Here is a 26,550-nt window from a genome sequence, read left to right on the forward strand (position 1 = left end):
CAAACTGTTTAATAACTGATTGAAACAATTGTCAATTATTTGGCATGACTGGTAATGGACCAAATGGTTTAGTTTAATAGGCAGTTATTTTGAGTGACACATTTTTAGCACTCAAGTTAACTGCTATGCAAGTGCGTTTTAGCACATTTATCTTAAACTGACATAGACTGTTGATGTTTCGACTGTTGGGTGCTTCTTAATATCTTTATGCTTCCTCGCATCTTCATCCTTCAGCAAGAAATGCAAAGAAGAATGTGGAAGTAAGCAACTGAAGTCTTGCACTGGTGGGTTTGTTTTGCCATGTCACACTTAGTTTGAAGACTAGTCTAGACAAAGTGTGTTGTGAAACTGGGTTGCAGACACGCGTTTGTCTTAACTAACGCTTTTCAATTAAATGGTGTTGCAAAACATAAATACACACCAATAGTTGCTCGATCATACTCCAGTTTCTCCATCCAAGTTACTCAACAGTTAGTTCTGAGGATGATGATGTCTTGAAACGAGGAGGGACGTAGATGAATGATAAAAGTTGAAACAGTGCTCCGCTTCTACTAATGTTGTTAATGCAGCCAGATGATGAACACGATGCATGTGGACATAGTAGCGCTGACTGCCATCATTCTTTGCTTCCCTTTGCTCACAATATGTGCCCCACTGTGCGTACATTCATTTTTTTTAAACCTCCAAAAAGGTGGTTTCTGAAATTAGTCTGATAGACAAAAGTAAATCTTAATTATTGATTTCCTCAGGTATATTCTGTCAGCTCCTAATATGCTGAGGGTGGGTTCCTCAGAGAACGTGTTTGTGGAGGCTCAGGATTACTCTGGAGGAGACCTGAACGTGAGGATCACAGTGAAGAATCACCCGAAGAAGAACCTGGATATACTGTCTAAATCAGTGACACTGACTACAGCCAACAGTTTCCAGATCCTTACAGATATAAAGGTGAGAGTGCAGTAATGACAGTGCGGTGATGTCTCATTGACATCATTTTTTATAATTCAGACTGATTATCCGTTGTACAGATCCCTGATGATCAGAACTTCTTCTCTGATGATCCTCTGGAGAAGCAGTATGTGTATCTACAAGCTCAGTTTCCAACCGTCACTCTGGAGAAAGTGGTCATGCTCTCATTCCAGTCTGGATATATATTTGTCCAAACAGACAAACCCATCTACACACCTGCTAGCACAGGTACCATTTAGGTTTATTTTAGGCATGGGTCACAATGCTTTTTAATTGGCTTATAAAATTCAAGTATTTCAAATATTTAAAAAAAAACGTGTTGTTGCATTCAGTACTGGATATTCTAATTATAAATTTTCATTATAATTCATAATCATTTCTCTAACAATAAAAACAAGAGAGAATCACGCACACATTAACAGAGTCCTTTTCATTATAGAGAGGATGCAGAAAACGTTAAATATTTCTCAGCTGTGTAAAAATAATTTTAAAAGAATACATTTGCTGTCACCCTGCAGTCGCATCACGACAATAGGATACATGCATAAAGATTTACGTAAAATAAAGCTGTAGTGCACATAGAAATATTTGATGTAACAAATTATATTTTTTTCCAGTTAATTACAGGATTTTCTCGTTAACTCCTGATCAACACCCATTTGATGGAACCTCCATTTCGGTTGATATCATGGTATGGAAATAAATGCTGTATATTCACATAAACGGAATTAGAGATACACTGACAGGGATTTTTAGTGACGCACAATTAAAAATAATAATAATAATAAAAAAAAATTAAAAAAAATCAGTCAAAGATTTTGGCTCTCCGTTACTGAAACTTTTTTAGCTAATATTTTTAGTTGGTAAAATTTTGGTGCATCACTACATTAAATAACTAAACCATCTTGTATGCTGTAACAAGCAACAGAATTATCTCATCAGTGGCAAAAAATAAAATAAAATAAATTATAATTAAAAAAATGCATTTTTACTGTATTTTTTTACTGCATTTTACCAAGAATCCTCAAGGCATCACACTGGACAGAGATCAATTCCAGCCAAGGCAAGGCATCAGGACCGAAAACTTTGCATTACCTGAACTTGCCAGGTTTGTTTATTGCTGAAGTGCACCATTCAGTCATGATGCAAGTGTTCTATGTTAGTAAGACGCTTGTGTTTTCTGCACATTATGTTTTTGAAGCTCTGGGGTTTGGAAGTTGATCGCAAAGTACACAAACACACCACAAAAGAACTTCACCACTGACTTTGAAGTTATGGAATATGGTACGTTTACTGTCTCTGGAGAACAAATTATGTTGGAAAAGTAGAAATACTGAAGAATGGCTGTAATTTGTTATACTTTTTGTAGTGCTGCCGAGCTTTGAAGTGACCTTAAATCCACGCAAACCATTCTTCTCTGTGAATGAGAACTCTCTGATAGTAGACATATCAGCTAAGTACGATTAATTTTGTTTATCTGTTTGACTGTACATACCACTCCAATTTATTACTCTAAAGTAGTATAATTCATATGTAGCTTCTATTCCTGTGACCACACTGGTTATTTGAAGATATATTATAAGGGATGTTCTCAAATGTTTGAAAGATATATTTGTTTCTTTAGGTACCTGTTTGGTAATAAGGTGAGTGGAACTGCATTTGTGGTGTTTGGTGTGATAGACAATGAGAAGAAGATCAGCATTGCTGCTTCACTGCAAAAGGTTCAGGTGAGTTCAGACAGAGCTGTGCTTTATAACTTTACTAATTATAATCCCACATGATGCACAACTTCATTTGGAGACCAAGGGCATTGCTTGCATGTTTGTGGTTCAACATAACTGCTGTTTCATTGTGAATTTATGCCTTTGTATTTTGCTAATGCAACAGACATGAGATGTGCAATTCATATTGCAATCCTAATGAAATTGCAATGGGAGGGGGGGAGGGGGATTGTGTTTTACAGTCCTACAAATAAATACAATTATTTAAATAAAAATGCATTAAAAACATTTTTATTAAATAAAACGTATACAATGTGTAAATTGTATAATTGTATTTATTATTTTTTTTTTAAACATATGAAATTATAGAAAATAATAATATATTTGGGGGGGGGGTATTACTGCAATTTTACAGTTCTAGTGTAAAAAAATAAATAAATACATAATTATAATAAATTAAGAAAAAAAATTTTTATCTAAAAGTAATTTTATAAAAATATAACTTTATAAAATAGTAAAAAAATGGCTAAAATATAATTTTATTAAATAACAAAAACTACTTTACAGGGAGTTGATGTCGCCATGTTTCTCTCTGTAGATAACTGATGGAGAAGGAGAGGCAGAGTTAAAAATACAAATGATCAAGGTGAACTTCCCAGACATCCAGCAGCTAGTTGGGAAATCCCTCTACATTTCAGCCAGTGTTTTAACAGAAACAGGTAAGAGCCAGACTGAAGTGAGTCTATGTAGAGACTTTAGACTTTTAACTTGAGAGTTGCTGGAAGGTTTTTATGTTTAAGCAGCTCTAAAGGAGAAATATGTCTGATGATTGTGTTTGTGTGCGTGTTTCAGGCAGTGAAATGGTAGAAGCGCATAAGAATGGCATTCAGATTGTGACGTCACCGTACACCATTCTCTTCAAAAGAACACCACACTTCTTCAAACCTGGGATGCCTTTTGATGTCTCAGTATGAAAAAAAAAATCACTAAAACATTTAAGAATGGGATCACAATCACCTCTACTGAGCTATAATACATGGTGATATTGGTTATATACTATGATATTCTTTTTTTAATTTCTTATTAAGGTCTATGTAACAAATCCTGACCAAACACCTGCTAAAAATGTGGAAGTGGAGGTCAATCCTGGAGGGGTCAGAGGTCGAACAAGAGCCAATGGCATTGCGAAAGTTACTGTCAACACTCCGCAAGGATCTTCCACACTGGAAATCACTGTAAGTCGTGAGCTTGAATGAAACATCTCAAAGTCTTTATTTCTTTTTGAAATTTTGCAAACCAACAAAATCAATATGTTTATGTCCAGGCAAAAACCAAAGAACCACAATTAAGTGATCAACAGCAGGCAGAGAAGAAGATGACAGCTCAGGCCTACATTCCAAAAGGAGGCTCCAAAAACTACCTGCACATCGGCATTGATGCTGCAGAGCTGCAGATCGGTGATCAGATGAAAGTCAATCTGAATCTAGGAAACAGCCCTGGAGTGAAAAATCAGGATTTCACCTACATGGTGAGGAACACATGACACAGTTATCGCTCGTGTACTACTTTGTGCATCGTTGTTGTTTGATACAAATGGTGCTTTGTAACCTCTATTTAGAGATGAATTACTGTACAAATTATATTCACACTTCTGCAAGCTCTATGGACATTTTTTGAAAACCTACACCAATTCTGGAGTGCAACTTCCTGCGCGTATCAATCTCTCCACCTACAAATTGGGAACCTGACACCTTACCATTAACCATTTTTTTTCAGATTGTTGGGCAATGTGTGAAAATCCAACATGCTGTCCTATCTGTCTCTAATCAGGGCTCTGAACCGGTTCGAGGAACGAAAACGAAAACCAGAAACAAACAAAATTTTGACAGGAACAGAACCAGAACCAGAAACAAAATCTGAAATTATAGTTCCGAAAAGAATCGAAAATTTTAAATGGCCATTAACCGGTTAATAACATTATTTTATCATTCCATTTAATATTTTAAATTTGCTGTCAACCAATCACAAATTCCAGTAGTGCAGCATATGCAAATGTGACACTGAAGCCAGCGAGTGAAATGTCCGTTCAGCTGTGAACTCATCATAGGCAAGTCTCAATGGCAATGCACCGCCTTCAGGGCTGGATTAAGACCAAATTAGGCCTGATGCTGCAAAATTCTAGAGTTCAGACCTATATCTAAACTCCCCTTTTTATCGAAAGTCTTGGAGAGAGTTGTTTTTAATCAACCTCAGTCATTTATCAATGAATTTAGTATATATGAAAATTTTCAGTCTGGTTTTAAGCCCGTCACAGTACAGAAACTGCTCTTTTAAGAGTTTCTAATGATCTTCTTTTAACTGTGGACTCTGGTAACTCTGCTGTTTTAGTCCTTCTGGATTTGACTGCGGCCTTTGATGCGGTCAACCATTCTATTCTTTTATCTAGACTTGAACACTGTGTCGGTATTAAGGGCATAGCCCTTAAATGGTTTCAGTCATATTTGACAGACAGAAGTTTTTCTGTTCACCTTGGTGAATTGTCATCATCTGCCCAGCCTCTTTTTTGTGGCATCCCTCAAGGGTCAGTATTGGGCCTTATGTTGTTTTCTTTGTATATGCTGCCCTTGGGGTACATTTTTAGAAAGCACAATATCACTTTTCACTGTTATGCAGATTTATTTGCCTGTCAAAACTAATAACAAAGCTTTGTTTCTTTCATTACTGAATTGCCTGAAAGATTTAAAAATATGGTTGGATCAGAACTTTCTTTGTCTTAATGAAAATAAGACTGAGATTGTTGTGTTTGGTCGTCCTGGGGATTTAAGTGCTTGTGTAGATGCACTTGGTAATTTAGGGTTATATGTTCGTCTATTTACCAAGAATCTCGGTGTGATTTTTGACAGTGCTTTTAAATTTGAAATACAGATTAGTTCTGTTGTAAAAACCAGTTTCTTTCAACTAAGACTGTTAGCTAAAGTCAAGCAGCTCTGCTTTTGACTGGGACTAAAAGTATGAGCACATTACCCCTGTCCTAGCTTCAATACACTGGCTTCCTGTCCGCTTCAGGATTGATTTCAAGATTTTATTGTTTGTTTTTAAGATTTTAAATGGGTTGGCGCCTGCGTATTTATCAGAGCTTTTACATGTCCATGCCCCCGTTAAAGCATTGAGGTCATCCAGTCGGATTCTCCTCAGTGTTCCAAGAACTAAGTTAAAAAATAAAGGTGACCAGGCTTTTTCAGTGGTGGCACCTAATTTGTGGAATAGTTTACCTGTACACATAAGAACTGCTCAGGCTGTTGGAATTTTTAAGTCATTTCTTAAGACACACTCGTATTCCTTGGCTTTTATATCAAGCTGAGCTGTGACATTGGTATGTTTTTACTGTATTTGTTTTATTTGTATGTGACTCTCTAGTTTTCTTTTCTAGACATTGTTAAGTACTTTGGTCAACCATGGTTGTTTTTAAATGTGCTATATAAATAAACTGAACTGAACTGAACTGAACTGAGGCTGCAGCGTAAAAAGGGCCTATTTTTTCTTGGTGTTGGTGCATGAGCATTTGAGACTCAAGCGCCAGCATACTTAGCCTTTCCTGCCCACCTGAGGACAGCAGCTCTCCTTTGATTATTCCCAACTTTGAGAAGCTCCGCTCGCCGGAGGCATTGGACAAAATCATGCACAGATATATGCGCTAACCAATTTCGACATTTGGAAATGTCTGAGAATGATTCAGCGATGACAAAAGCTCGTTCAAGCTCTGCTGATTCGTCCACAGTCACCGGTTTCTGAGTACTCATGAATGCAGGAAACTGTATCAGCTCATTTTGACAGTATCAGCTCTCATACAGTTTAAAAAGTCATTTATTTATTTTCAGTAAATTATAAAAATATTTAAAAAAGGTTTGCTGCATAGTTATACACTACGCGTACATAGCCTATAGAGAGAAAGAGAGAGAGAGAGAGAGAGAGAGAGAGAGAGAGAGAGAGAGAAACTTGTATATAGTCCAACTTTCAGACGCATATACAGCGTTACGTATTATACATTTACTATTATTCTATATTCTTTATATTAAATAACATTTTAGCATCCGGATACAACGGGAACATGGAAACGTTTGGATTTGAAACAAACGGTTTTACGTCTTAAAAAATTATAATTAACGTATCAGACACATTACTTAATGTTATAACAGTTATATACATCATACGATTATATTAACAGTTACTTACCTTTCATAATCATGCCAGTATCTGACTGGACCGTTAAAAGTTGAACGGAGTGAAGCGGGAAACATATTTAACCCAACAGTTGGGATATAACTAAAAATAACCCAACGACGGAAAAAAAAAATGACCCAACAAATTTTAAGATAAGCCAACACATTTACCCAATATGTGTAACCCAACAGTTGGGTTAAAAAAATAAATAAAAATAAAAATAAAAAAAAAATAAAACGTTTTTTACTGTGTATGAATGTAATTCATGCTGCCTTTATTTGTCATTATTCCCACAGATCTTAAGTAAAGGTCAGATTGTTCAAGTGAAAAGGTTTAAGTTGACCGGACAATCTCTAGTGACTCTGTCTCTGCCTGTAACCAAAGAAATGATGCCGTCCTTCCGCTTTGTGGCTTATTACCATGTGGACCCATCTGAGGTGGTGTCTGATTCAGTCTGGGTCGACATGAAGGACACATGCATGGGAACGGTAAGTGAACCCAGAAACCATGAGCATGATGAGTGCATGTAGAAACCATCAGCATTTATGTGCATGTTCTTGCTTTTAATCACAGCTCAAAGTTGAGGTGAAGGACCCGGGACAATATGGCCCAGGAGATCAGATCAGCTTGAAAATCACTGGAGACCCTGGAGCTAAAGTTGGGCTGGTTGCTGTAGATAAGGGTGTCTATGTCCTTAACAACAAGAACAGATTGACTCAGACTAAGGTCATTAACCTTACAATAGACTCAGTAGTTTCAGATTTACTTCAAATGACCTGGTCTCTTGTTGCTGTAGATCTGGGACATCATAGAGAAGCATGACACCGGCTGTACAGCAGGAGGTGGGAGGGACAGTATGGGGGTTTTCACTGATGCAGGTCTGATGTTTGAGTCCAACAATGCAGGAGGAACCAACACCAGAACAAGTACCTGACAAGTTAATTTAGCTGGAACTGAAGTGTTAGTGTTGTCATGCTCTGCATTCCCAAACACATCTGTCATGTTCTTGTAGATATTCAGTGTCTTGCCCCATCTAAGAGAAAACGCAGTTCACAGAGTCTTCTGCAGGTCACCACTACATTGGGTAAGGAAGCTTTTTATAAAACTGAAATTTTCATTATGGCTAAGTCCGATTTATTAAATTGCAAAGGCTGCTGATTTAATTCAGTTATATTTCAGAGTGTTTTCTGACGAACGGGCAGCTTGTGTTTTCAGCATCCCAGCTCACATTAAAAGCTGCTCCATATGAACTCTTCTCTGCATCTACTCTGGGTTGCTTGTAACATGCACCAACCATCATCCAAAACTTTTAATGAGAAGCCCTTATAAACAAAAGAGAAGCTTTTAAGGGCTTTCTGCAGTTTTGCATCAAAATAAATGTTTGATTGTTTCATGTTTGAAAATGAAGAAATTAAGATATTTTTTTATTATTGATTAATAATACTTATTATTATTATTATTATTATTATTATTATTATTATTATTATTATTATTATTGTTATTATTATTATTATTATTATTATTATTATTTTATAGTCGTTTTTATTTTATAGCCATAACAAAATTTGTGCCAAATAGTGCAACCTTATTTATTTATTTTTTTATGCCCCAAAGTCGTGTAGACATTTTTGTGCTGTTTCTCTCTTTCTGTTCTTGTTGTTTCTACAGTACCATTGTCTTTTCAGTTGGTCAGTACTCTGGTGATCTGAAGACGTGCTGTGTGGATGGACTTCAAGATAATTATCTCGGCTACACTTGTGAAAGGCGGAGTATATTCATCTATGATGGAGATGAATGTGTTGAGGCCTTCCTGCACTGCTGCAGGGAGCTGCAACGCCACCAGGCTGAATTCGCAGACGATGAGATTTTACTGGCCCGCAGTGAGATTTTAGCCTCATTCTCGAAGCTCTCAAACACAGTGATTTCAGCAAGAGAATTATCCACCTACCTACAGTAACTCTCAAGTGCTTCCTTCTTTATTGCTTTTTCAAGCTAAATGGCATTAACACATTACAGTTGTAAAGTTTGAGAGCACTTGTGGGTTAATTATGGCTACAATATTATGGTCACATATTCTCATTTTATTACATATCAACAGAGAATAAACTCAGATTAAATGCTTCAACAATAATATTATTTCAATTGGACCTAATACTTTACTGTAACTTAAATTTGAAGTAATTATATATATATATATATATATATATATATATATATATATATATATATATATATATATATATATATATATATATATATATAATTCAAATTTAAGTTACAGTAAAGTATTAGGTTTAAAAATTATTTCTATTTTTTTTTTTTTTTGTAAAATAATGTGTTGCTTCTTTTAGAGACTGCAGTCCTTAGCAAATACAAACATACACAAGGAACACAAAAACAGCTTGTACAGCTTGAAGACTGGCATAAAACAGTAATATTGTAAAATAGTATTACAATTTTAAATAACTGGTTTCTATGTGACTATTTTGTACACTGTGATTTATTCTTGTGATGTGAAGATGAATTTTTAGCATCATTACTCCAGTCTTCAGTGTCATATGATCCTTCATAAATCATTCTAATATACTGATTTGGTGCTCATGAAATATTTCTGATGCTGCTGAAAACATTTGTGCTGCCACATATTTTTGTGGAAACTGTGACACATTATATTTTTAAGGATTATTTGATAGATAGAAAGTTCAAAAGAACAGCATTTATTTGGAAACCAATATTTTCTTTTACTGTCACGTTTGATGTAGTTAAATCAGAAAAAAACACAAACCTTTGAATAGTAGTGCATCCTAGTTGGTTTCTTTTTCAGGCGAAGAAGATGAGTTTGATGAGGAACTAGGTGATGTGACGGTACGCACACAGTTTCCTGAAAGTTGGCTTTGGGAGGACATTGATCTTCCTCCCTGCCCACAAAACCAGTTGTGGTGAGAAAATGTTTTATGATATTTTCATCTACAAATAAATCTAAAACTTGTTGTGGGAACCAAGATGTTGTTCTTTCAACAAGTTTGCAATATTGAACACATTTCTATCAGGTCTGCACTGATATTTGTTTGAAAAATCTTGGAGGGACTGGCTGTAGATGTTGAAGAGATATGACCATGACAGTGTCTTGGTTTTTGTCTAGCACTGAAACATCGTACCTAAGAAATGGAATATACCTTAAAGACTCCATTACAACCTGGCAGATCACAGCCATCAGCCTGTCCAAGAACCTTGGTAAATAGACACACTTGTTCATTTGTTATGTGATATTATTTGTTGTTCTTTGACCCTCCCTCTGTTTCTCTGCAGGAATGTGTGTGGCTGATCCTTTTGAGATTACTGTTAAGAAAGATTTTTTTATCGATCTGAAGATGCCTTATTCAGCAGTGCGTAATGAACAACTGGAAATAAAGGCTGTTCTCCACAATTACAGCAATCAGAAGTTAAAAGTATGTGCAGTTTACTGGCACGGTACATTGTACTAATACTGTAAAAGCTACTGTAGCATATTTGATATACAACTTTCTAAGGCCTCTAAATGATTGGCATGATCAAAACAATCTACCACATGCCTTTTGTCATATTGAGGGTTTAGACTGTTTTAGTAAGTAAAAGGCCATTTGGCATAATTGATTTTATGTAGGTATCTGCTACACTGTTATAAATATCTCATTGATTTACATTATGAGCCTCAGAAATACATTTTATTTTTTCTTATATAAATGCCAGCAGCTTCAGCAAATTGCATTTTTTTTTTCATGGTTTATGAGGTTAAACTTGTACAGCAGTGGACTGTACTGTACGTTTTTTCCACATACTTAAGATCTTCTTTTTTTTTTGTCTTATACCAGACTGTGCAAATTAGATTTAAGACATCAGAGGGTATTTGCAGCAGTGCCAGCAAAAAACAAAAAGGCAAGATAACCGTTTCTGTTGGCCCCATGTCCTCCACATCCATCCCTTTCATCATCATCCCCATGGAGCTGAAAGACCAGTGGATCGAAGCTGAAGCATACAGCTCCAATCGCAATGACGGAATTAGAAAGAATCTGAAGGTGGTGGTGAGTCTGCCTTATCAACATTTAGAGGAAGGCTCTGGTGATTTCTGCAGGAATCAATCATGCACTGTCCTCACTCACTTTATTTTTAGATTTTCAATGCACCCACAAAGTTTAATTTGTGTCCGTCTTTTTTTCAGCCTGAAGGTGTGCTAACCGAAGTCCAGGAGGAAATTGTGGAGATTAACCCATCCCAGCATCCAGGTGCAGCCTCTTTAGAAACACTGAATATTCAGTGAAAATGTTTGCAAATGACAGCTAAAATCCTCTTCAAACACCCTATGTTCCCCCTAAATTAACAGGTGGCTCGCAGTTCGTGCATATGAGGAGCAAGATCCCAATCCAAAAGGTTCCAAACACCCCTGCTTCCAGAGTGATCACAGTGATAGGTGAAAATCTAATTGCACTGTTCTTATTTGAGGCATAAAGGAACGAAATCCATTAATTTTTTTTCCAAAATTCCATTAGTATTTTTGTTTGACTTTAGTTTTGTTGCTGCTTGAACTCCATTTTAATTGTCACATTTTAGTAATCAAAAATCATGTCTAATTAATTGATATCATGAAACTTTACTAAAAGTTTAACCAAAGTAAAACCCTGTGTAATACCCCAGAAAACTCCAGTCTCTGCCTGTGTCAGTTTGAGTCTTGGTAAAGTTTTAAATCCCTGCCGCCAAGATGCTCCTCTGTCAGTCACGGATTATGGAAAGTGAAACATAAATCTATAGGGGTGGTTGGATTTATTCACACTCTTTAAAATATTTATTTGAAGCTTCTTTTTTTTCAGATTCTTATTCACGGCTTTATCATAATAGGCTCCATATTAACTTATTTGGAGAAAACCACAAGTTCTATGTGAAATCAGACATGTGAGCACTCGCATATAGTCAGAATGGCATAATCATAACAGCCAGCGAATATTCGACTGTTAGATTAGTAGTCGAATCAATCTCCTCAAATCAAAGCATCGAATCGCCAACTATCCTTGGTCACCCCTACTATAAACTGACACAATACTATGAAAACTAATGAAAATTTGAAACCGAGACAATAGTATGTTCCTGCACAACCGGAGGCTGCAGATGCAGGACCGCAGATCTAGGACCGCAGTTCTAGGACCGCAGTTCTAGGACCCTAGTTTTTCGTGACAGCGCCACCTACCATACTGGACGATATAGCGATGGCTGCAGTTTCAGGACTGCAGTTCTAGTACCCTGTTGGTTTAGTTTGCAGTCACGCTACTTTGTATATATCATCAATATATTAATCTCAGTAGTATTTGTTTTTAAATGTGATTTTTGATTCAAAATGCAGCAGAGGTTTATTACTAAGTGTGCTTTGAGTCACAATTTTACATTTAAACATGAATTTACACAAAATATAAATGAAATAAAAATTTTGTACAATCGATGTATATAAATTTTTAAACAATTGTAAAAAAAAAAATGAAGAACCTTAAAAGTCTTAGTGTCTTGAATTATAAAATATATTGATTAACCTCCTTAAGGTTATTTAGCTCATTATCAGGTAAGTTAAAGTTGGAATCATCGTATGGAGTTACTAAATTACAGCCGATAGTTTAAAAGTTGTTGAGAGGCAAGACAAGACACAAGAATGATTCAAGAATGTTTATATATATATATATATATATATATATATATATATATATATATATATATATATATATATATATATATATATATATATATATAGATGTCATTTTTGCGACATCATCACAACAGCACCAAAGTGAATCCCTTTTCCATCAGTTGCTGCATGGATAGAATAGCTGTAGGCTTCAACTCAAGAGAAAGAGAAATAAATAAGAAACATTTATTTAACATATTCAACTGGTGAACACACACATATATATATTCCGACCCCCTCCTGTCCCCAATCACCCCAAAAAAAATGAATAAACTAGGCTTTAAGTTTAACTGTTAAAATGTATTATATTAACATCACATTTTAAAAAACTTAATATCAAATAACAACATTAAAAACTTTCAAATAGTGAAAATGAAAGTGCAATTACACTATCACTTTGCATGAAATAAGACTCAAAAGTAGATAAAAATAATAATAATTGTCTTTGCATTTAGCCTATGATAACATCAAATTCATAAACTGAGAAAATAAAAGTGTAGACTAACGTTAACGTTAGTTTTGCTTTGATTCATTTTGTCATTTTGCAAACTCCATGCAAAAAGAACAAAAAAAAAACAAAACAAAACAAAACAAAACCAAAATAAAAAAATAAAAAATAATAATAATCTCAAATTGAACCAGAGATGGTAAATTACTAATAATGTACGTATTTTAATAAGATAGACACCTAAATTACGTTGCACCTAAATTATGACTCATCTCCATGGGAACCATATACTACGATCTCCTTGATAAGCTTTTAAACTTACGTGTAAAAAAAAAAGGTTAAGTACAGCTTACATTTAAATGTGTCTTTGTTTTGTTTTCAGTCTATGGTCAATATATAAAGGATTTAAAAAGATGGGCACAAAACCTGTTTGTCGCACCCCACTTGTCATGTCTCTATTCCCCACCAGTGAGCCTCACCCGCACCCCACACGGGAATATGAAACCTTGAGCTAACTTAACAGCTAATTTAGCAATTAGGGCTCCTCCGTTTGGTCAGTATTTTTCTTTTTTTGGCTGGTGTCAACCAACAATGAAAAATCATTGTCTGGCTGCCTTTCAGTATCTTTTTCATCTTTCCATCAGCTTTCTCCAACCATTCATCCCATCAACTGCGCGAAATAGTGAACAAACTTGGTAGAGAAAGCAGGTTGGGTAATACCAAGTAGACGCTGCGGTGGGTGGGGGGGTACATTACAGATTATTTAAAATAGGATACTATCTTTCTTGCTGGGAAATTAAATTAATAAAGAAAAACGAACAAAAGTATTCATTCTGAATATTTCATATTTATTTTAATCTGAATGATGTGATTATATTGGGGGTGGGGGGTTATATTAGCTGGATCTAAATTTTTGGGGGGTCATGACCCCCATGCAAATTACGTGCATGTTCGCACGTATTCCATCTGCAGTGTATTTACAGTATGTTTGAGCGGTCAGCAGCGAGAGTGCATTAATGTAACGCGAAAGCACATTAAAATAATGCAGGAGCGTGTATATCTCTGTTCGCACGCATATTTCCCGGAGAGAGTGTGTGCAATTAAAACTCGTTTCCTCTAACTTAAACTGTGTCCTGTGCACTCACAACTCTCTCTATGCTCATGTGCTAGATATTCATTAATTTCACTCGTTTTTATTTCTAGCCTTTTACCGCGTGCAGTGTGATCACTGATCCATTAACATGAGCTCGGAAAAAAGGCGCATCACAGACAGTTTGTGAACCTGGAATTAGGCATATGCCCAGTCTGTTCTGCTCTCACGCTAGGTATGTTGCATTCTGATTGGATTGGATAGCATACTGCAGGAGGTCAGGGCCGTGGAAAATCATGCTATAAAGCGATTTAGAAATTGCGCACGCTCAAATCGTGATTTTATGACGATTTCGATTAATCACACAGCACTAGAATGGAATGGAAATGAACGGAAAATAACTCGGGCTGGCACTGCTCAGCAAAACGGGAAAACCAGATCCAGGCAGAGCTCGGCAGCAGGTAGAGTCAGTGGAGCAAGCGTCAGGAAGGAACACATTGACAGCCATTTATGTATGTTTGAATTTGTTGTTCTGTAGCTATGCAGCAAAAATATCTAAGATAAACCAGCGAGCTCGAATAGTGGAAGCATAGTAACAGTTTAATATTTATGTTTTGTTATTTAATTATTTATATGAAATGATGTTATTATGTTATGACTTAGATATTTTTAGATATATTAACAATATTATTATTTATTTTAATAGTAATTGGCGGCCCACCTGCAACACCACGCGACCCACTAAGGGGCCACGGCCCACAGGTTGAAAACCACTGTTCTAGATATTTTGATCTTGGTATCAAAATGATCCGCTCTTTATTCCTCAAACCATGATGTTCTCTGTGTGATCCTGAAATGCTTCACTATTTGTAACATATTTTGGGGAAAACTACACCATTTATTCAGGTTAGTCATAAAGCATGCAAATGAGGTGCCACTGAGACAAAGAAACACTTTCGAGCTAAAACTACATGGCTTGTTACTGGTCAGTCTAACCAAAATGCATGTTACCAGATAAAAACCAGATAAAACCTCTCCCACACCAGATGTGGCATGTTCCCCTGTAGTGTAGCTTAATAAACATCTATATGTATTCACACTTGGTTGTCTTGTGTCTGCATCACTAAAAATCGCTTACGGTAGCTCTGCTACTAAATGCATTTATAAATGGCTATCCATATACAGCTATGATCAGCTGCAGCATTCTGAAAAGTTGAGATGTTTTTAACTCAACGCGGTGCGGACGCGCCTGGAAAAAACGAGCGCATCGCACCGTGTGCGTCGTGACCGTGTCGCACTGCGTCGCTTCCATTATGATCGCGTCTACATTTGAAATAACGAACTTGAGCGCAAAAGACACAATATGTGAACGGCCCCTAACACTGTCCCTCCTGCAGATGAACAGATAATTTTACTATTACAGTTTTTTTCAATTGCTAAATGACAGCGAGCACAACTGGAGCTACATGTGCAAAACTCGAACTACAGTCTGCACAGCAGCAGTCACCTGAGCTAAACAGTTCACATTACCTGCAAAATTCATTCCAAGCAACACAACTCTTAGCACATGGCTCAAAACAGGCTCAGTGCAGCCAAACACTATGCACAACCCTCATTGACATAACACATACTCACCCAGAACACACTGAGAGTAAAAACATTAGCATCACACAACAATACAGAAAATACCAACTTTACATCTTTACAGTTTGAAAGATTTCAGTGACTTCATACAAAGTCATATTTTCTTTCAAAGAAAAGAGTGACATTCTTTCACATTATTTATTTACATTTTAGAACATAACAATTATTTAAGGTAAATTACAGTTTTTTTTTTATTACTAAACGACAGTGAGCACAACTGGAGCTCCATGTGCAAAACTCTAACTACAGTCTGCACTACCAACAGTCACCTGAGCTAAACAGTTCACATCACCTACAAAACTCGTTCAAAGCAACACAACTCTTTACACATGGCTCAAAACAGACTCATAACCAACATAACCATTCTTTAAGGTAAATGAACATTAGCAGTTTGCTTCAACAGTCTGTAGTAATTTACGAAATTACAGTAATGAGAAAAAAAAAGGTAGAAACTAAAAGTACATACTGTAATTCAAACAAATAATTGAGGGGCTAATCCTGAAATTGCAATCAGCAGTGTTTGAAATCTAATCTGTTTTGAATGTGTGGTTCACAGTTTTGACAGCAGTGTGTTAGCATTTGAACAAAGTGTTGTAAATCCACAGTGTTGTGCATGTTGTGGTTAAAGTCGTAGGATAAGTGTGTAGAGTTTTGAAAACTGTGTTCAAGCTATGAAAAACGAACTAGAGTTTGGTCCACATGAACTGCTGCTGTGCAGACTGTAGTTAGAGTTTTGCACATGTGACTCCAGTTTTGCTCACTGTCGTTTAGCAATCGAAAAAAAACTGTAAAATTAGCAGTTTGCTTCAATAGTCTGTGGTGATTTGCGGAATTACAGTAATGAGAGAAAAAAAAGGTAGAAGCTAAAAGGAAAGTGTAATTCGAACAAATAATTGAGGGGCTAATCCTGAAATTGCAATCAGCAGTGTTTGAAAGACACAAGGCTAAAATCTATTCCTATTTTGAATGTGTGGTTCACAGTTTTGACAGCAGTGTGTTAGCATTTGAACAAAGTGCTGTAAATCCACAGTGTTATGCAGGTTGTGGTTAAAGTCATGGGATAAGTGTGTAGAGTTCTGAAAACTATGTTCAAGCAATTAAAAATGAACTAGAGTTTGGTCCACATGAACTGCTGCTGTGCAGACTATAGTTAAGAGTTTTGCACATGTGACTCCAGTTGTGCCCACTGTCGTTTAGCAATCTAAAAAAAATGCAATACTATAATGCTACAAGTAATTCCTGAAGATGAATTTGATTCATAATAACCCATTACGATTAATGGCGCCACATATACTAAATGTGAGAGAGTTGACTCCTAACCCTAGGGTTGTGGGTTCGAATCTCGGCCGGCATTACCACGACTTAGGTGCCCTTGAGCAAGGCACTGAACCCCCAACTGCTCCCCGGGCTCCGCAGCAAAAATGGCTGCCCACTGCTCCAGGTGTGTGTTCACAGTGTGTGTGTGTGTTCACTGCTCTGTGTGTGTGCACTTTGGATGGGTTAAATGCAGAGCACGAATTCTGAGTATGGGTCACCATATACTTGGCTGAATGTCAGGTCACACATTTCACTTAATAATATTCATCTCACTTTGAGCTAATTTGCTACAAGAGTTTAGAAAAACCATGGAAGAAAAAATGTATTGTAGTTCTTTAAAATAATAATAATACTTATTAATATTGTTGTTGTTGTTTTTATTCTGAGAAGTAAATTCTACCTTACACTAGTAATACATTTTTGTCTGTTTCTTCAGGTTAAACAAAATTTTTATCCTGAAAGGGTTTCTTGAAGACCTTTGAGTTTCTCTGTGCAACTGAATAGGGTTTTTATCAGTTGAAATGGTGAAATGATGTGACATTCCGCGTTATACTGTAAATTGCATTTTCTGTGTCTTGATTCCACAATTCCACCCATGTTATGGAAATCATGGGGCCCTTGGTATAGAATTTCATATACCAACCAGACCGGTGTCAATATGATGCAAAAAAAAAACAATCACAGTCAATTACCTTCCATTTGCAGGGGAGGAGATAACACGCACAATCGAGCAGGCTATCAGTGGAAATATTATGGGTGAGCTCATTGTCCAGCCCAATGGATGTGGAGAGCAGAACATGATCCTGATGACTCTGCCTGTCATTGCCACTCATTACCTAGACAGCACAAATCAGTGGGAGACTATTGGCATGGAGCGCCGAAATGAAGCCATCAATCATATCAAAACAGGTCAGCTGACCGCCCTCAGCATCACCTTTAAATGAATGTTGTCCCAGTGGTTAAATTGAGTGCAGATTATCCACCGCTGTCATTCATTTGTTGTTCTGGTCAAGGTTATCAAGAGGAGTTGAAGTTCCGTAAAGCTGATGGGTCATATGGTATCTGGTTACATGTACCGAGTAGCACATGGTGAGATAATGCGGATTATTTACAGATAATGATTGTTTTTCTTTCTTGTCTGTTTCTTGTGTTTTAATCAATTTGGTTTTCTCTTTTGCATCCATTTACAGGCTGACAGCATATGTAGCTAAAGTGTTTGCCATGGCCAGTGATCTGATTGTCATAGAGGAGAATGTGATTTGCAGCGCTCTCAAGTGGCTGGCCACAAATAAACAGTTGGCAGATGGCACATTTAAAGAAGATGCCCCTGTGTATCAGAGTGAGATGGCTGTAAGTTAAATTTGTGTTTTCTATTTTTTTTTGTGCAAGATTTTCCTTCAGAATATTAAGCATGGCTGTCAGATCCACTGCACTTTGGTGGTCGTTCCCTGGGCGTTTCCCAGAAAAATTAGATTTAGTTTTTTTGGGTCCACGGGTAAAAAGCAGTAAAAAAAAAAAAACCCTCAAAAATGTTTTCCCCCTTGTGAGCAGTCATGACACACCCCTTTCCACCGATTGGTCAGCCAATTAAAAGTCTGTGACGTCATAATCACCAAAATAATAGCCTTCTCCTGCCATATCAATATATCATCTTTCTTCTGTGCAACCTAATGCGTTCCACAGAAATATTTTTTTTCTGAATTATTAATCAGTAGCCAGGCTGTTTTAATTAGCTATGCATTGTTAATGGTGAAGCTGCCCATAGAGGAGTCGATGTGAAGCATGATATATTGAAATAGCAGCAGAGGGCTATTATTTTGGTGAATTAACTGAGGATGACATCACAGACTTATATTTGGTTGACCAATCAGCGGAAAGGGGCGTGTCATGATTGCCCACAAGATTTAACCATTTCAACCAAACAACCATTTTCTAATTTCTTCTTATTTAACTTCAAGTGGAAAAACAGACTTCAAAACATGCATGGACCCAGAAAACATGTCTACATTTTAAAAATTTATACCTGAGGCCTTTCAGAATAAGGGGTTGCTCTGCTATGACCAGGGGTGCACATAAGTTTTTCAGCCTGGTTCTCAAAAGAGCACCTCGAGATAGTAAACTTTAAAATATGTCCTCCACAACTTCTGCAATGTCTTGTTCCTGCTCTCAGGTAACCAAGGTTATGCTTTATTGTCAATTCTTTCACATGTACAGCACATACATACAGATAATTGAAATTGCATTACTCTCAGACCCTTGGTGCATGGAGATAACACTAACAGTAGAGCGTAAAAATACAGATAGATACAGAATAAATATAAAATAAAACTATACAAATAAGGACATGCTAGAAAAAAAGATAAATAAAGCAGCATAAGGCAAATGGCAGATAGCCTCCCTTACGAAAAATAAGTTTATTCAAGTGTGCTATTAGTATAATTCTTTTAAACTAAAAATAGGAAAGTATACTTTTAGTTTACTTTTATTTACTTCTCAGAAATGCTCTTTATGTACTTCTCAGAAATATACTTAAAATTACGTTTAAGTATACTTGACTTATACTTACAAAAAGTCTAAATATATTTGAGCTATACTCCTAGAATCTGTGTTTTCATTGTTTTATGGTAGAGGGTGCTAGTATGCATCTTCTGTAAAAAAAATTCAAAAATACACAAGTGAAGAAGAAAAAGAAACACCACCCAGCAGGCGCAGTACATCAGTGTGACGTCAGGAAGACGCTGGACTCCAACTAATCCAACGTCAGTCAGACGTCTTATTTTGGTTGAAAATTAAAGTCGGGTTGAGGTCTAAACCCAACTTTGTTTGACGTCAAACTCCGACATCAGACAGACGTTTAATTTTGGTTGGAATAAGCACCACACTGCAACAAAGGGTGAAATGCATAGCAGCACATTAAATATCTCAATATCTCAGCAGAGGAGGATTAAACAACTCCACAAACAGCATTACCAGCTTCACTTATTACTAACCAGACTGACTTTATTTCTGTCAGACATCTACAAAAGCTCTTATTGAAAATTAACAGAAGCTTAACTTTAATTTGTTTAATTTCCATAACAGATAAACACCATAACAGTGATTAGTGTTTCCATTAGTTGGGCTCTTAACACTTATTATATATTTTGGCTATTGTGACAGTTTGTTTGTCGAGCACATTTACAGCATCAAAGAAAGCTAAAGTGATATGAGATTAGATGATGGCTGTTACCTGTTAATGGTTTCATAATCATCATAAAATAACCTGATTTGCTGATGTTTTTTAATCTAACAATTATGTTGTTCCATTAGTACATTGATGTTACAAACCCTGTGTTTCTGCCACATGAGATCCAGCAGTATTATAACAATCAGCTAATATCTTTTAACAAACATGAGCTCAAAAAACTTAACCTACGCTGACACACACAGACATCAACAATCAGCATATGAATCTCAACAATGGTGACATGCTTCATGCAGCAATGCATGCTGGGAGCCATGTGTTTTATACTATCCCAGCATTCATTGCTGCATGAAGCATGTCACCATTGTTGAGATTCATATACTGATCATTGATGTCTATGTATCTCGAAAGCTTTTTCTCCCAAAAAATTCAGAATGTCTAATCTGAGGGAAGAAAGTATTTTCTCTTGAATATGTCTCATTAATAATAAATAACCCCTTTGGGTCAATGACAATAAAAACAATTTTCCTCAATCATTTTTCTTCATGATGATGAAAACTATATCAACTTATCTTTGTTTATGGTTCCTTTTATAACAAATTATGTGTTTTGGTAAACACTATTACAGGAACCACAAACTTACTAAGCCAAGAGGCAAACTACCCAACTAAAGCAAACACTGATCACTATAATGGTGACCAAACATTTTCAAATAAAACATCATTATCTGAACCTTTGCTAATTCTCAAAAAGAACTTCTGTAGACGTCTGACAGAAATAAAGTCAAACTGGTTAGTAATAAGTGAAGCTGGTTATACGTGTACTACCATGCATTTCACTGTTTTTTTATGTTTTTTGGGATGGGGGTGTTTATTCCGGCCAAAATTCAGCATCTGCCCAACGTTGGAGCTTGACGTCAACCCGATTTTCATTTTCAACCAAAATCCAACGTCTAACCGTTATTATTATGTTTGAGATATCAATCACTGGTCGATGACCATACTGTTTGTATAAACTGTAGGTAACAACTGGTAAAATGTACATCTAGGTCATAAAAACCATGATAATACCTACACTTAAATATTTTCTTCTCAGCCATGTCATCAATTGCTCTTGAGCGAAATCTCCTCATCCGTTGTCTGATTGGAATTTTGCAAGGATTTCTGTGTAGGTAAAGTGTGCGTAGCCTGCATCTATCAACTTTTTTTTTTGTAACTTACCCACATTAACGTGTTTAAAAAAAGAATGCATGCAGCTAGAATTAAATGTTTTTGTTTACAAGCAGATACATTGTTCTTTCTTTGTATGTTTTGCATGCTCAGATATTAATGTTACAAAATGTATACAAATTCAAACCTAAATAGGGACATAGCAGTCTTAAAGTATGATATAAAGTTCACTTAAAGAAAACTTATGAGTATACTTACAGTATAAGTGTACAAAGTATTTAATTAGTAAACTATCAGTAAATCAAGTTCACTTTTATTATAATTCCAGTACAAACTACAAACATTGAGGTAAACTAGTTGTGTACTCAAAGTTTGCTACTGTTATACTTAAAGTATATTTAAAAGTATATTTTATATACTAGAAAGTGGGCTGATTTAGTCCCAAGGAGTATTGAAACAGTACACTTACAAGTATACTACTAGAACACTTGAACACTTTGTATACTTGCTACATAAAGTATACTTGAACTTTACTTAAGCAAACTTAATAAAATAAACTTGAAGTATACTACTTTTTGCTAAGGGCTGACTTAGGGAGATGTTGAAAATGTCAGTGAAGACATCAGTGAGTTCCACTGCTCTGTCTTTCAGTACATGACCAGGAATGTTGTCAGGACCCGGAGCTTTGCATGTGTTGATCCTGCTGAGGTATCTCCTCACGCTGTCAGGGGACAGTGTGATCAACTGGTCATTAGGAGGAGGTGAAGTATTCTGTGCAGTGGTGCTCTTTTGATCCTCAAAGCAAGCGTAGAAGGTGTTCAGCTCGTTCAGCAGGGAGATGGTGCGGTCACAGGTCTGCAGTGGGGGCTTGTAGTTCATAATGGTCTGTATTCCCTTCCACTGGCTCCGAGTGTCTCTGAATTGATGGACTACCCTCCTGGAGTACTGTCTCTTAGCCTCTCTGATGCCACGGGATAGGATGGCCCTAGCTGTCCTCAAGCCCACCTCATCTCCAGGTCTGAAGGCAGCATTCCAAGCCTTCAGGGGTCTGCAGACCTCCCCTGTCATCCACAGCTTCTAGTTGGCTTGGGCAGTGATGGTCTTTGTGACTGTTACATCATAAATACACTTGGTGATGTAGGGAGTGACAGTCTCTGAGTACTCGTCAAGGTCTGTTGTGATATTGTATGTGACAGCCTGTTTAAATGTATTCCAGTCAGTGGTGTCAAAACAGTCTTGAAGAGCCTCTAATGACCTTCAGCAGAGTCTTCTGAGCACACAAAAATCTGATCAGATTCCCACGAACTGTCCGAATGGTTAATATAAATCCTCAAAGCCCTGACGAGGCACACCAACATTTGAGTGTCCGCATCACACAAGATCGAAGACTCAGAAGACAGGGCAGAAAGTGAAACAGTTTGTGCTCTGAAGGGAGTAGACAGGGATTTAGGCTCGTACCCCAGTCTTGGTGCGAAGAATGACACTGCAGTCACCAGGTCCAAAGGGAATACAATCGCTGTCCAAAGAAAATGCATGTAAATCCCCTATGCACGAGGACAAGAAGTTGTTCAGTTTTGAGATATAGCTTCTTCATAGCAATGGATGCTAAAGATTACTGCCGGCTATGAAAGAGCTCTTAACACCACCTTTATTCATTCATTCAAGTTTATTTGTATAGCTCTTTTTACAATACAAATTATTACAAAGTAACTTTACAGAAAATTAAGTTTCAACTATATTTAGTAGTAGCTTATAAGTGGTTATTGTCAGTTTGTGCGCATATTAAAGGATTTTTAAGAAACATTAATACAAGACGTAGTCAGCCAGACGATGAACATTATTAACAACAATTATTATATGATGCAGTCACACTTGTAGCAATATTTGTTAGCTCTGTTTGTTGTTTCAGGGTTAGCATCATCTGAGGTCCTCTGTGGGGTTGGCATCATCTCTTCTCAGGTGTTCTGGATCCAGACTGGAGCTTGTGTAAATCTTAGTTACCAAGGGATGTAAATCCAGTGGCAAAACAGAGACACAGATAGAGACATCATTAGCACAGCTGCTGTTCCAAGAAAGTAAAATTAATTAGTTTAACCCAAGCTAAAGAATTTAGCATTTGATCAGATGCAACTGCAGTCACAATTTAAGAGATGCATAATTCGAATGGTTGGCAAAAGAGATGCATTTTAATCTAGATTTAAATAGAGAGAACATTTTATGTTCCAGGGTGGACTGATGACGGGTGCAGGGGATGCAATCTCCTCACCCCCTTAAGAAAGTTCACCACCAGCGCTTGCCTGCCCAACAGGGAATTAAATGATGCAATAGGGGCCACATAGACTTTCAGATTTGACGGTAGAGATCCACTATCCAGCCTATACTGTAGAAAACTCAGAAAATCCGAAACGGAGCAAGCATCCAGGTCAATATGAGAATCATGGCACCATTTCACAAACATTCTCCATTTTAGAGCATACAAACTTCTAGTGGAGGGTGTCCGCATCTCGGAGAGCATGTCGAGCACATGAGAATGCAGGGCACTCAGCTCCTCTTACATTCCTGATGCAGCCACACAGCCTCCATAACTCCGGGACTGTGCACAATGCGATACAAGTTTGAGTCTCGGCTCGAAGATCAGGCTTCTCAAGCCAACAACAAAGCGTATTCACAAACTTTAGCCTCTAGTTAAAAATTGTGGCATGTTGCAAAGCATTTCAATAACCTGTGTTTTTATTAATGTGATCATCTATTTGTTGACTTGACTTTAATCACTGATCTGTTGAGTTCGTTCAAACCCTATTCAGAATAAACATTTCAATTTAGTCTTTTGAAATTAGTGTATCCTAGAAACATACTTCAGCTTTCCAAACATTTGCACCTTTCTGACATATGATAGATGAATATTTCAACACTTAACGGCCTTTGTATCAGCAATGCTTGTCTGTTGTTCAGAAACTTAGCCTTAACAACTTGCAAGTACAATACTGTATGTGCCAAATCATTGGCTGTTCCTGGCTGTGTGTAGCACTTGTAGCACTGCATTTTTTTCAGAAACATCCTGACATTCCTGTTATATAATTATACAACATCTTATTGAGTGTATGTCAATTCCAGGGTAATGTACGTGGGAAAGATGCTGATGCCTCTCTAACTGCATTTGTCCTGATTGCCATGCAAGAGGGGAGCAAGATCTGTGCTGGATCTGTAAGTGTGATTCCTGGAAACTCTACTATATGCCATCTTCATCTCGAGCATGTCTCACTAAGTCTCTCTCTCTATAATAGAATCTTCAGAGCAGTATGAAAAAAGCTGTTGATTACCTGCTGCTGAGAGTTCACAGTCTAAGAAGTACTTATGCTGTTGCTATGACTTCTTATGCTTTGGCCAATGTTGGAAAACTCAATAAAGACATCTTGAAGAGTTATTCCACCGCAAGCAAAGGTCAGTAACGTTAAAGTATGTCAAAAAACAAAAGCGAATGTCTAGTAGCGTGGAAGGTGAGATTGAATACAGTTGAGGTCACTTCTCCATGGCAAAAGCTTATGTTCTCCCAGATAATAGTACCAGGTTTGTAATAGTTAACTAAAACTGAAATCATTAAAAAATATATATACTTTCAGCTAGTTGCCAGTAAAACAATATTAAATGCATGTTTGATGTTTTATTGCAAATAACATAAATACTAAAATAAAAAAAATACCACTTGTCAGTGTGTTATTTGTTTTCCAACAAACTGTGACTTCACATTTTGCTTATACACACTTTTAGATGGAATATTTTGGCCAGTTCCAGGGCAGCATTATCACTCTCTAGAGGCCACAGGTTATGCAGTGCTTTCCCTTGTGATGGCAAAGGATTTTGAGAGTGCTGGACTGGCAGTGCGTTGGCTTGGAAAGCAACAAACTCGCTATGGGGGTTACGGCACAACGCAGGTATTTAAAGTGACAAACAAATAAATCATGTGGACTGATTTATTTATATACTTTACAACTTATATTTTCTCCTCATTTTGTTCAATCTTCCGGGTTATTTTATTTTAACTTTATATATTACTTTCCCTGCCATTGACAGAATTTTCCAGGTTTCTGTGTTTTCACTGGTGTATGGTAAGAGGCGTGTATCATGGTGAAGAAGAAGTAGAAACAAGGGATCGCATGTGTAAGCAGATGCACATGTAAAATAACGTGACCATCAAACATTCATCATTATATAAATCAAAACTGCCTTATGTTACCAAATTAAATGACCAGGGCCATACTTAGGCGGGTGCAACTGGTGCAATCGCACTGGTCCCCGCGGAGAGCAGACTGACGGGGAAAGGAGTGTGATTGCGAATGGACGTGTGTCCCGTTCCCTACACCAGGCCAGTGTCAACTAAGGACAGCCCTGGAAATGATAATTCAGCGTTATAGGACTGTGCATATGTAGTACCCTCACTGCCTGATAAGGGGAGATAAAAGTATAAATAATACACAGGACATGGAGCCGCTGCTGCTTCAATCATCAGAGTCTGTGTATTGTTTTTTAACCATTTTAAACAGTTCAAATACCTTTCTGTGTCAATCAATGACAGAGCATCACTTCAAGACACGTCACAATATAGAAAAAAATAAATATATACTGTCTTTCATTGACTACTGTGTCCACAAATTAAACACTATGAAATAATACTAACTTCTAACATATAATATACACATGACATTTCCCACATTTCCCGTGTTTTACACTTAAATGAACCATGACAATGTGTTCATATGTCAGCAAAAAATTACTCTAATACATTTTGAGTGCAAACACACTTATCTTATGATCTTCACACTCGTATGCAGACTTACAATTGTAAAAATCACATTAGTTAACCAAAACACATCATACTGGTGGATTCACTCTAATATCGCGTCATCCCTGAAACCGCATGGTCTCCATCATTAGCATGAAATGCATAACTATAGCACATGCGACACACAGATGTAACTTGAAGCAAACTTTTACAAAACTCATTAAACACTTTAAACTCTCCTTTACATTCGTCATAACTCTCTGACATGTCAAGAACATATTCTCATAACATTAATGTGTACCATAC

General features: G+C 36.8%; 1 protein-coding gene across 1 annotated transcript in view; it reads left to right on the plus strand.

Annotated features, from left to right (window-relative positions):
• Positions 1-547: 547 nt before the first annotated feature.
• The window catches only part of LOC113053189 (complement C3-like), a 36,071-nt gene continuing 10,068 nt past the window's right edge, over positions 548-26,550 (plus strand). The window contains exons 1-29 of the mRNA XM_026218051.1: positions 548-656; positions 750-945; positions 1,026-1,194; positions 1,584-1,657; positions 1,986-2,074; positions 2,168-2,250; positions 2,336-2,423; positions 2,591-2,693; positions 3,286-3,406; positions 3,540-3,655; positions 3,776-3,922; positions 4,012-4,215; positions 7,205-7,396; positions 7,482-7,634; positions 7,705-7,834; positions 7,921-7,992; positions 8,594-8,788; positions 9,733-9,847; positions 10,051-10,142; positions 10,218-10,357; positions 10,760-10,969; positions 11,107-11,170; positions 11,269-11,355; positions 17,817-18,020; positions 18,125-18,200; positions 18,302-18,461; positions 24,579-24,668; positions 24,749-24,905; positions 25,233-25,396. Of these exons, the coding sequence (XP_026073836.1) occupies positions 574-656; positions 750-945; positions 1,026-1,194; positions 1,584-1,657; positions 1,986-2,074; positions 2,168-2,250; positions 2,336-2,423; positions 2,591-2,693; positions 3,286-3,406; positions 3,540-3,655; positions 3,776-3,922; positions 4,012-4,215; positions 7,205-7,396; positions 7,482-7,634; positions 7,705-7,834; positions 7,921-7,992; positions 8,594-8,788; positions 9,733-9,847; positions 10,051-10,142; positions 10,218-10,357; positions 10,760-10,969; positions 11,107-11,170; positions 11,269-11,355; positions 17,817-18,020; positions 18,125-18,200; positions 18,302-18,461; positions 24,579-24,668; positions 24,749-24,905; positions 25,233-25,396 (3,774 nt within the window). The 5' untranslated portion in view covers positions 548-573. The remainder of the gene's footprint in view (positions 657-749; positions 946-1,025; positions 1,195-1,583; positions 1,658-1,985; positions 2,075-2,167; positions 2,251-2,335; positions 2,424-2,590; positions 2,694-3,285; positions 3,407-3,539; positions 3,656-3,775; positions 3,923-4,011; positions 4,216-7,204; positions 7,397-7,481; positions 7,635-7,704; positions 7,835-7,920; positions 7,993-8,593; positions 8,789-9,732; positions 9,848-10,050; positions 10,143-10,217; positions 10,358-10,759; positions 10,970-11,106; positions 11,171-11,268; positions 11,356-17,816; positions 18,021-18,124; positions 18,201-18,301; positions 18,462-24,578; positions 24,669-24,748; positions 24,906-25,232; positions 25,397-26,550) is intronic.

The sequence above is a fragment of the Carassius auratus genome, chromosome 1, assembly GCF_003368295.1.
Source record: "Carassius auratus strain Wakin chromosome 1, ASM336829v1, whole genome shotgun sequence".
Lineage (NCBI taxonomy): Eukaryota > Metazoa > Chordata > Actinopteri > Cypriniformes > Cyprinidae > Carassius > Carassius auratus.